Source organism: Lasioglossum baleicum, chromosome 4 (genome assembly GCF_051020765.1).
Source record: "Lasioglossum baleicum chromosome 4, iyLasBale1, whole genome shotgun sequence".
NCBI classification, from domain to species: domain Eukaryota; kingdom Metazoa; phylum Arthropoda; class Insecta; order Hymenoptera; family Halictidae; genus Lasioglossum; species Lasioglossum baleicum.
In genome coordinates this window covers 10,494,293-10,506,170 of record NC_134932.1, presented here as the reverse complement: position 1 = coordinate 10,506,170, position 11,878 = coordinate 10,494,293, and the positions used below count along the sequence as shown (strand labels likewise).

The window sequence follows — 11,878 nt, the reverse complement described above, 5'->3', positions numbered from 1 at the left end:
TTGTTGAACGGAATTCAATTATTTCTTCGACCGATGGAGATTGACCTATCACAGAGTATCATAACCAACTTATTGCCAAAGATCTTTTGCGAAACGAGCCGTGCGGTGTTTCTGTTTTTGTTTAGAAAAAAGACGTTCCCGTTGGAATTTCGAGGGGAAGAAAGCGACGATACGCGTTATACTCTTTGTTCCTAAAGGCAATCTATATTTTGCGTCATGGTTGGGCAACAGTGGCCAACGGAAACACCGCGATAGATAGAAAATCGTAATACCCAGATCGAGAAACTTCGTTTTTCTAGCAAGTTCATTTGTCCGACAAGAAACCACCCGGCGCGTTGATCGGCGTTATTGTTTTCTCGAGGCATGATGTCAATCGGCTGGAACGAATATTGCTTTCTAGTGTCGCGTAACACGCCTATTCTCGATTAGGAGAGGGAATAGTGTGGTCGGAAGAGTGGACGCGACGCGACGCCATCTTGAGGAAGTGGTTTCCGCGATGCTTGGCGAATTTATGCACGTGCAGAACGAAAAGGAGCTGAAAGTTGCATAATATATTGCGGTAATTTGATAAAAAGCTGTTTCACGTCTTTTGGTAGTTTCTTTTTAAAGGAAACATTGGAAAGTATCGAACGCGACCGGCATGATCGTTTATTTAGACTTTGTGCAATTTTAATCGTAACTAGACTGCGGATCTTTATGCATTTATGGAAAAATTGGTTGGGTGAAATATCAAACAATAATAGAATAGAAAAATTCAAGAATATTGTAATGTTGTTTTTAATGCCTACGTGAACTTCTGAAAGGAAAGTATCCACGTGGTTATTTATGACATTTTTGTTGAAAGAACAATACAAAATAGGTACATATAAAGTAAGGAGCAAAACTGATCACACACACTTTAAATCAGGATAACTTTTTTATGGCTGTAAGGCTAGAAGAATTAGTTTACTAAATGACGTCTAAAAAATATGTTGAAAAATGCATTTGGACGGAATTGTGAAAAACAATAGTAACAATTGATTTTTACTACTTTTTAAATACTTTACTACGTATAAATTATATACCCTCCGAAAATTTCATTGAAATTGGTTAATTGGTTCACGAGTTATAAACGATCGAAAGTGGTAAGGCCGAAAATCTTGAAAAGTTGCAATTTGTACCACTTTTGATCGCTTATAACTCGTAAACCAATTAACCAATTTCAATGAAATTTTCGGAGCGTATACATATAATTCATACAAGTTGATCAAACAAAAATTCCGACCAAATGCATTTTTTCGACATATTTTTTAGACGTCGTTTACTAAACTAATCTTCTAGCCTTACAGTGAAATTCAAGTCGTTTGATCCATTCATAAAAAAGTTATTCTGATTTAAAGTGTGTGTGATCCGGGTTAAGGGATGAAATGAATTTGTATTTTATTCCTGCTTCCCGCAATCAATGTTGTCAAAACATTTTTATTTTGCATAAAGATCCGCAATCGAATCATAACAAATGAAAACCGGGATGGTAGAGATCGATGATCAAGGCAGGTACCTCCCGAACCGAGGCGGTTGTTCGAGCAGACGCGCCATCGGCGGTCAGCCAGCAAAGAAGAAGATCCAATGGCGGCCGGGTGGGAGCGTGATCCACGATCCAAGGGATCTCTGTGCCCTGTGCCGCAGTAGCAGCGGGCGCGCGCTAGTGTCGGCATCGGTGCTGCTCGTCCCTTTCCACATATCCAGCACCTTCCACCTCCTCGAACACGACAAACTCGGACCTCGAGGGACAGAGCCACGAGTAGAGGAGAGGAGAGAACCGGTTCCTATCGGCTGGTGGAAAGCGGCACGAGTATCGTCCACCGGATACCAGAAGGCTATCCGACATGAGCACGTCGACGGTCGTGGGGTAAGACTCGATTTTCCCTTCGATCCACTTTTGCAACCCCTCGAACCCCTTAACGCGTTCACTGCCACGCGAACTTACTCGCAGAAGCGGTCAGCTTTATTAACACTAAACCTACCGAGCACTAATAGCGATTAAAATGTTTTAGAATATAAAAATGATAAGGCTCTACTTATTTATATCCTGTGCAATTTTTATTATAATATGTGCTTGGATAAAGAAAACCGAATCAATTTCCATGCAAGTAACTTCATCATTTCAATAATTTTAAGATGGAAAATATAAAACCGGTGATTTGACCGGTGATGGTAGCTTTAGTGCTAATAATTTTTTTTGCTTGACGATAAAGTTCACACCTTACACTATAATCTAGTCAGTTTCCAGGATTGCAAGGGTGCAGGATGCGCGTTTTCATTTCTCAATAATGCAAAGTTGGGCTTTTCCAAAAGTTCTACTTTTACGAAGTTTGCATTATTCGACAGCATGTAGCTGTCGTAGCTTTATGAGAATAGCTACATGCGCAGCTTTATCCTTCCGAATAATGCAAATTACGCCTCGTAAACGTAAAAATAGGACTTTTGAGGGCGACCGCTGCCTGGATTGATCTTTTATCTAGCACTTTTGGCCACTGAAGAACCCTATCTTTGCATTATTGAGAAATGAAAGGGCACATCACGGACCCTTGCAATCCTGGAAAAACGAGTCTACTTCCTTAACGAATTGATATTCTGTGGCATTTTTAAGTAATTCCGTAGCGTGGAACGTTTGTTAATACGCTGATCAGCCAACTAACAACCCTCTTCCCCTGAATACAAATCAATTTACTATCGCGGTAGAATCGTTGGGTTTATATGAACGATTCCTTCACCCAAATATGGGTGACACGAAGGCAGTCGACGCGTTGAAGAGGGAAATCCTCAGATCGCTAGAAAATTCGCGAAGAGTGCTCACAGCCTGAAAAGGTGGCAAAGATCTGGGCAGGCTCTCGTCGCCAGCCAATTTACAAATACGTTTCATACGAGCGTGAAGATATCAGCGAAACTTGATATCCGATAATGCGGACATTGTGTTGTTGCAAACATATCCCGTTTTACTACACGCTATTGTTGATAAGAAATCCAGATGCTTCTGGGATGAGTATAGGTTTGCAGACGTTTTTCGCAGTTCTTTCCTCGTGTGGTTGTACGAAAGATTGGCATGTTAGGTGTGGAGTTTTTGTTGGTAGTTATGTCTAAACTTTAGACTTGCTTCCGATCTATGTGACATTTTGAATACGGACAGCGTGGCGTCAATATTTTGCTGTACTCGAAGGAGTAACCCTTTGAACTCGGCGCTATTTTAAGAGTATTTCAGAACTCGGACGTTGCATGCAACAGTCAACATTATGATTATACGAGCGGGCCAAGGCACGAGCCAAATGGACTAATCACCTTTCGAGTTTTCTGACATTTTACTGCCAACACGCATGATCGATGTTCCACACTTTAAAAATAAATCTAGTGAATAATCAGGCTGGATAAAGCAGTCCTCGATGAGAAGAATTGAAAGGATTTTTAAAAACGAGTTCATCCATCGTATTCATCACGAATCATCATTTTCGAGAGTGATTCCAGGCTCGTACACGATTTTCTTCTTTCGAGTCTAGGTCTAGGGTGCTAAGAATGGAGGGACCAGGCGCGACTGGTTCCCACTTTAGCGACGCTGGCAACCCGTAGACCTAGCCACAGCATCGAATGAGTGATTACATCTCCAACGGTCGGTTGTTTATCGAAGATTTGCGATCGACCGCGCCGGCTCGCAGCTAAAAGTAAAAGTGAGAGCTTCTCGGGACGTCGGCGGCGGTTGTCTCTCGAACGTGGCAGCGTCTCCTCGCTGCCAGAAATGGTAGGATAGTCGGAACTGGTTTCCACTTTGGCGGTCGGAGCTACCTAATTCGTGAACGTTCAGATGTTTGTATTTTTATCATGCCATCTTGCGGCTCCGGGCTTGGTTTTTTTGCCTCGTTCGATGGTACGTGGGTGGAGATCCGTTGTTCGTCGATTTCTGGCTTCGATCGACAACGGCGGCGAGGCTAGTTCTGTCCTCATGAACAGAGCAGATTACTATACGGGAATAGTGCAGAAGACTGCAGCTGTTTTGGTAGGAACACGGTCGCGGAGACGGTTTCGGCGACCGAGGTAATCTGCGCAGTTGATTTTCTCTGTTTCCAGGTTGTTACGGAAATAGCGGCTGCTTTTTGGAGCACGTTAGGGGATTGGGAAAGGTCGGGATACCGACGGTACGAGACCATAGCGTTACGTCGGAGATTTCGCGCCGGGACGTTCTGTTCTCCGACGATTTTCCTCGTCGAAATCAATCGGGCCGCGGAGAGTCGATCTGTCATTCAAACTTTTCTTCTACCGCACGATTCAGCACGTAGAAAGTGTGTCTGTAATCATTCGGTAAATATTTAACACGTAAAAAGTACATACAAGTTCTAGAAAATAAAAATTGAATGAAATGCATTTCTTTTATTAACAGAAATTAATGTTTAGATAATCAAAAGTTATTCAGAATGCCAATCTAATCGATTAGAGAATCGTTTCGAACTAATTTCATAGTAAAATGAATTAGTTAATGATTTCGGCGCCACAGGTTCGATCAAATATTACTCACAAGTAATTCTGCAAATTTAAATTGTCCTCAACGTTTCGATCCAAATGTGGACCATTTTCAAGAGAAAATTTGCGTCTGTAAAATACTTCATAGTCTATGAAAATAATTTCATAGTCGCCATCATTGGTTTCCAGAGGTTTTAGAAAAGTTTGCAACCACGAGGTCGAGGCAAACACGCTGAAACAGCATGGAGTAGACTCTCTCACGATGTTTGCTCTAATGTAGGCCTTGCGAGGATTCCGAGAAAAAGCTGCTCGACCTATATATTTCGATGAGGAAAACATCGTCGTGAATTCATCGGAGTGACCAACGCAACGCAGAGTTCTTCGCTTAAATTGCTCGTAATCGTGTGACGCTTAGCTCGAGCAACATAGTGTGCGCTTTACTGTCGCTCAGCTTCTAGTCTCAGAAGCTTTCACCATTTCGTTTTGATCGTCTCGAGAGCCTCCATATATTTTTATTTGAAACACAATTTTTCGAGGCGAATCAAATGGGAAGAATAATTGAAAACAACCTGATCCAAATTCTGATTTCTCTAGCCGATTCTCGTTGAGCTTTGAAATTTTGGGGAGCCGCGGCGGGAGAGCATTTGCGTTATTACAACTCTTCGAAGCGAAACAAATGGGAAGAATAATTGAAAACATCCTGGTCCAATTTTTGATCTAGCGTGCGCATTCCTGCGCGATCTAGCCGATTCTCGTTGAACTTTGAAATTTCGGGGAGCCGCGGCGGGAGAGCATTTGCGTTATTGCAATTTTTCGAGGCAAAACAAATGGGAAGAATAATTGAAAACATCCTGGTCCAATTTTTGATCTAGCGTGCGCATTCCTGCGCGATCTAGCCGATTCTCGTTGAGCTTCGAAATTTCGGGGAGCCGCGGCGGGAGAGCATTTGTGTTTCGACTCCGAACACAAACGAAAACGCAAATAGCTATTTTTGAGGAAGCACGCGATACTCTCTCGAACTCGCGATGCACCGAAGTAAGGAGAGGCTTGGGAAGCGTGTTTATAGTCGCCACCCACGCCGGGATTCTATATCCACGCGGATGAGTAATCTCACCGGGCAGCTCGATGAAATAATCGATGCATCGAGACCGTTCGATTACCCCTGTCCCCGGCGAGACGCGGCGTGGACCGGCGGCGCTAGTCTCCCGAAATTCAAGGCGCAAGATCATCGACACCACGTCAAGATCCCAACATTCTCCGCTTTCTTTCTGGCTCCTCTTCGATTCTCGAGTGGCTATCGATCCTTGATACGCGCGCATTTGGATCACGAACCGACGCCGTGCAAACGCAACACGATCTGCTTCAGCACCTCGAAACAGACACAACAACATTCTCCAAAAAGTAAAAATAAATACACGACGCGATTGCGAAACTACCAAACGCGATTTCGATGTAATCGACGCGTGCTAACGCGTTCACTGCTATTCGTTTTCACTAGATTAACGCTAAACCAACCCGCGCAGCCTCGAAATAGTTAACTACTGTCTTCTCGATGCAGGGCAACTAATTTTAACCATCGAGCATGCAATTTCTACCAGTTTCGAAGAAAACTCGTCTAGCCGAATTTTTTAAGGTACTGCTTCAACACTAAGCCGGTCAAACGATCGGTCATACATTTTTAATTTTGTAATTATTGAAATGATTACGTTGCTTGCATGGAAATTGATTCGATAAATTTCTTTATCCAAGCACATGTTGCAATAAAAATTACACAAAATCTAAATAAATAGAGCCTTGCCAATTTTGTCAGCATTCTAATCGCTTTCAGTGCTCGGTAGTTTTAGTGTTAAACGATTTGCTTGGTTTCTCGGACTGAGACTGTTCAGTTCGAGCAGACATTTCGAGCATGCAATTTTGCTGCAAAGAATTCAGGGAGCTACGACACTCTCGATCGCCGAGAACGCCATTCTTTCGGATGTTTAGAGCGACAATAAGTTTCCGCGCGAGCTTATAATCCCGCGGTTGGCCAGGTTCCTTTAGATCCCCGCCCACGCGTGATCCAGTCTTGGACGACCCGTTTGCGCGGTGTCTGCGAAAAAACAATGTTTTGGATGTTAGTCAGCTACGCTCGATATTTCCGTCGGTAAACACGGGTTGTCTTCGAAGTGGTCGGCAATGGCAGCCGGAGAGGGTGCTTCGGGAAAGGAAAATATTGGTGAAATGGAATGCCGGTGATACAAGCAGTGACATAACGACCGTAACGCGCTGGTTCATACATTTTTCTGTTTGACTTCTGCGTCGTTGCATCGACAAAAATAATATTATAAATTATTGGGGAGTCATTTGTAATGTTGGGAGTTTGCGGAATAAATTGAAAATATTAGAACTCGCCATTTTGATGCGTTCCGATGGTTTACCGAGGTCTATGACTCACAATAAAAGTTGTAGTCGCATTCTCAAAGGCTGGCGGAATTCATTATCAAGGTCCTCTCAAGACCACCCACTCGAGAACCTAGGAGAATGCTACTTGAAAGGCATCTTCCGATGCAGAGGCGCCCATAACTCCAACCTATACGGAGCACTCTTCAAAAGTATCTCCAAAGTTTCATGATATCCCAAACGTAATGATTGAACTGCAGGTCTTTATGCTTCCATATTCATGAATCCGTCTAATTTATTTTCTGTTTGAAACTCCATACACTCGTTTCGATTATAAATATATGAAATCCACGGTCTAATAACAACAATAACAGCAACATAACATAGTCGTTTTGCTTCTACAGTGGTCGAAATTTCTATAAAGTCATCTTCTTTTTCATAGATATTTTAAAAATACATATCACCATTTTTGTGTTGATTTATCGTATCTGGTCTTGTGCCTTGTAGACACTCGGATAGAGGGACTGCGTACTCTAGACCGCTATGTTTACTATTTACGTTTTTTTAAATTTTTTTCTCTGTGGTGCAGAACACCAGTGCGAAGTTTTTATAAAGTCACTTAGTGTTTCTCTGTATTCTGAGAATCCAACAATTTTGAATTTCATCCACTCAACTTTGCTATAAATGCAGAAAGATCCGCAGTCTCTGGTAATAACAAAAGTAATAGGGGCCCTAACAAACAGCAATACAGAATTGTTTATTAGCAATATAGAATAGTTTCGCTGCGTTTTGGACCGATCTGAAAGCGGAGTGATTTCGTTCCGGTAAAATTCCGAAACGACTTCTCCGCGATCTATCCCGTGTGCGAGAGCGACGCTCGAGGATCGAACGATCGACGGGATGGAAATACACCGACGACGGGTTTCTAGGTCCACGCCTACGAATCGTCCAAATTTGAACGTCACGGGAACCTTGCACGCTATTAACAACCCTGCTGTACACTGTGTTGGCCGTACGATCGAAACGTCGTAGTCGTGGTTGTCGTGGTCGTCGGATGACGTGTGGTCGAGTCTCGGACGCCTCGTCATCAGGGAAATTCGCAGGTGTGAACGACCCCTTGATCGAGGGGGTACAAGAAAATTGTTCATTGCCACGTGCCGCGGCGGCCCGGTCGACGCGGTGTATTTTTAACGGCGCGTCTATCGCGGGCATCTTCGACGGCGACTCGACCGAACGGTTCAACGTTCAACAAACGACAGGCTTTCGAGCCGATCTTCCACCGAGTGAACTGTAATTTGTTGGAAATGTCTTTGTGTGGGTACGTTATTCTAAATAGTAAACTACACTTTATACCGAATACAGCTAGGAGCAAAACTGATCACACGCATTTTAAATCAGAATAACTTTTTTATGAATGGACCAAACCGACTTCAATTTCTCTATAAGGCTAGACGAATTAGTTTAGTAAATGACGTCTAAAAAATATATCGAAAAAATGCATTTGGTCGGAATTGTGAAGAACAATAGTAAAAATTGATTTTTACGACTTTTTTAGCTGGGCCAATAACGAAAATTGAAAAGATGCGTTTGGTCAACTTGTATAAATTATATACGAAAATTTCATTGGATTGGTTAATTGGTTTACGAGTTATAATCGATCAAAAGTGGAAAAAGGCCAGAAATCTTGAAAAATTGCAATTTTTACCAATTTTGATCGATTATAACTTTAATACGTGTGATACGTTTTATACAAGTAGATTAAACACATCTTTTAAATTTTCGTTAATGGCCCAGCTAAAAAAGTCGTAGAAATCAATTTTTCAACATATTTGTTAGACGTCATTTACTAATTTAATTCATCTAGCCTTACAGAGAAATTGAAGTAGTTTGGTCCATTCATAAAAAAGTTATTCTGATTTAAAGTGTGTGTGATCAGTTTTGCTCCTAACTGTACACTTTATTAGTATCAAAAAGGTGTTGCTCTAAATAACGACATAGTGTTCCCGCGTATCCTGTATTTAATCTATGTAGAAATAGTAAAAGCGATAGTTAGACTGCAGATCTTTATGCATTTATAGCAAAATCGAGTAGATGAAATTCGAAATTGTAGGAAATTTTGAAAATTGAAGATGTCAATATATGACTTCTTATCTGTTAAAATTATACACAATAAACCTACCACTGCCGGTCATATGACCGGTTTTATATTTTTCATGTTACAATTCTTGAAATTGCTTACGTTGAACTTGATTCGATAAATTTCTTTATCCAAACACATACTGTAATAAAAATTGCACAAGATATAAATAAGTGGAACCTCGATTTTTTATTAAGTGATGTGCAATTAAAATCTAATCTCATTAAATTAACCAAATAGAAGCTATATAAACTAGATGTAAGTTAAGAGAACTAATATGTAATATGTCAATATGTTCATGTATTGTATAAGATACATAAACCAAACTTGGTTTAAAGCATTAAATAAATAATAATAATAAGTAGAACCTTGTCATTTTTATGCTTTAAAACATTTTAATCGCTTTCAGTGCTCAGTAGGCTTAGTGTTAAGGCAGGGAATAACATTAAATTTCGATTCTATTTCTTGCAATCGACGCAGACAATTTTTATTTCGCATAAAGACCCGCAGTCTGGTGCTCAGGCTAGCTGCTTCTACCAGACTGCTTCTTCCGTCCTTGAGAAAAACCGCCCCTTACGCTTAAACCCTTATACCTGAGTCGCTATGGTATCGTTGAATTCCAACATAATTAATCACGCTTGGACCACCACGATTTCTTTCGGAGAAATTCGGGACCATTTTTGGCACTCACGGATCCTCTTGGACCCTACAAGATTAAAATTTATGAACCCCTGAAGAACACATTATTTACGATTATGGAATAGTCTGTTGAGTTTTCTTGGACCTCCTTGTTTCTGGAGGCACCTCTATCGGATCCACTTTCATCCTGTTTACAATCGGTGCCATTTAAATTTGTAAACTGTAAACAATTTAGAAAACTAGAAGAACACAAGCAATGCACTTTATTGTGCATTAACTACGATTATGGAACAGTCTATTGAATTTTCTCGGACCTTCTTGTTTTTGGAGGCACCTGTATCGAATCCTCTTTGATCCTGTTTACAATTTGTTCCATTTAACTTTGTAAACTGTAAACAATTTAGAAAACGAGAAGAACACGGGCAATGTACTTTATTGTGGAATAGTCGGTTGAATTTTCTCGGACCTCCTTGTTTTTGGAGGCACGTCTATTGGATCCTCTTTGAATCTGTTTACAATTTGTGCCATTTTACTTTGTAAACTGTAAACGATTTAGAAAACTAGCGCATTCTTCCGAATCCTCCTAGATCCGTTCAACCTGCATAACGTTAGGTTGATTTTCTTTTTGAAGAATGGTACTATAAAGATGTCCGGAGTGGAAAATGATCAGATCCCGTGCAAAAGCCGAACTTTCACAGCGAATCGAAGGCGCGACGGTGTCGCGATGCTCGGAACCCAGCCAACGCGGGTTGCCGTGGCTTGTACAAGTGTATTTAGGTAGATACGCGAGGTGTAGTTAAATTTAGAGCGGGCCGACCTGCGCACAAAATGCTTCCGATTATTTTATTTTTAGGGGCTTCGACGCCGCACGGTTTTTCCGCGGAGGTGAAGACACACCTGACGGTGCCCTGATCAATGTGACCCGACACTTTGCCAAATTCCAATCGACCTGTGGACCCGCAATCTCGTCGCTCCACTGTTCTTGTTTTCTTTTCTCCAAAATACCTCCTCAGCTTCATACTAAACCTACCACCGCTGGTCCAATGACCGGTTTCAAATGGTTTATTTTCAAATGATTGAAATTATTCATGTAAATCAATTCAGTTTTGTTATTTTTTTTTAGTATGAATCAGTTAACAAATCCTCATTGACCCGACGCGATTGTTACAGAGAATTTTAGAGAAATATAAATGATTCAGTGTTTCTTCACGCGGTAACATATTTTTCTAGTCGACTAAAAACAAAGTGTAATTGCTTGAAGTAATTTGGACCATGTTTTTTGGACCATTGGACGCTAACTCGATCGCATAATCGCCGATCTATAACAATTGACACAGTACAATGATTGTCCCAGGAATTTGGCAGAAGATTTTCCTCGGATGGCAAAGACGATGATCCGTAGTGGTCAGCGTTTATTTGATCCAGCGGATCGTGTTTCGCTCGGGGTCTCTCGTTTTTCATACGAACGTGGTGTAGAAACGTTCGATGGGTTTTCCGAGAAAGTCGGCCGCCCGTGGTGAATTACGATTCACCGTTTCACCATCGATAACAATGACGTCACCCGTCGCTGATTCGATGTTAAAATTAGTGGAGGACCGAGATCCGTGTGTCTGCCGCTTGTAGTTCGCGTAATCCGTCAGAAAATGTTCTCTCAGAGGCAATATACAAAAATACAGAAAACTGCGTATAGAAAAATAGAAATCAAGAGACGAAGAGTATACGAGTCCAGAGTATAAAAATCGAGGGAAGCTTAGAAAGAAAGAAAAGTACTCCACGAGTAGAAAACAAATTAACCCTTGTGTAGTCAACCAAAATGTATAGATTATTTAAAACCTTTCTGTATTTAACATGTTTGCCCTCATTCTCATTATGAGACTATAAATTAATATATTAGCGAGTAAAGAATGGACATTCAGGGAAATGTTGTAATTTTTTTAGAGCAACATTAACAAATTGTTGAAAGAAATACAGTAAATGGGTATCCGGGTACCCGTTGGTTGACTACACAAGAATTAAGTAGAAACAGAAAGCCGTAATCCAAACAGACTATAGCATAAAAGAACATCCGTCCAAATCTCCTGAAAGAGAATCTTCTACTCGTCCACCGAAGAATATTCCGGAAACCTCCGAGTTTTCAGTGTCGGTCTCATAAATCGCACGACACGTGCCACGAACCCGGCACGTCGGAGTAAAAGTTCTCCTTCAGAATGCTATTATTGAACCGGACTTTCGCACGGA

General features: G+C 41.3%; 1 protein-coding gene across 1 annotated transcript in view; it reads left to right on the top strand.

Moving 5' to 3' along the window:
- Window positions 1-1,718: 1,718 nt before the first annotated feature.
- Window positions 1,719-11,878, top strand: part of LOC143207762 (uncharacterized) — a 30,526-nt gene continuing 20,366 nt past the window's right edge. The window contains exon 1 of the mRNA XM_076421534.1: window positions 1,719-1,888. Within this exon, the coding sequence (XP_076277649.1) occupies window positions 1,866-1,888 (23 nt within the window). The 5' untranslated portion in view covers window positions 1,719-1,865. The remainder of the gene's footprint in view (window positions 1,889-11,878) is intronic.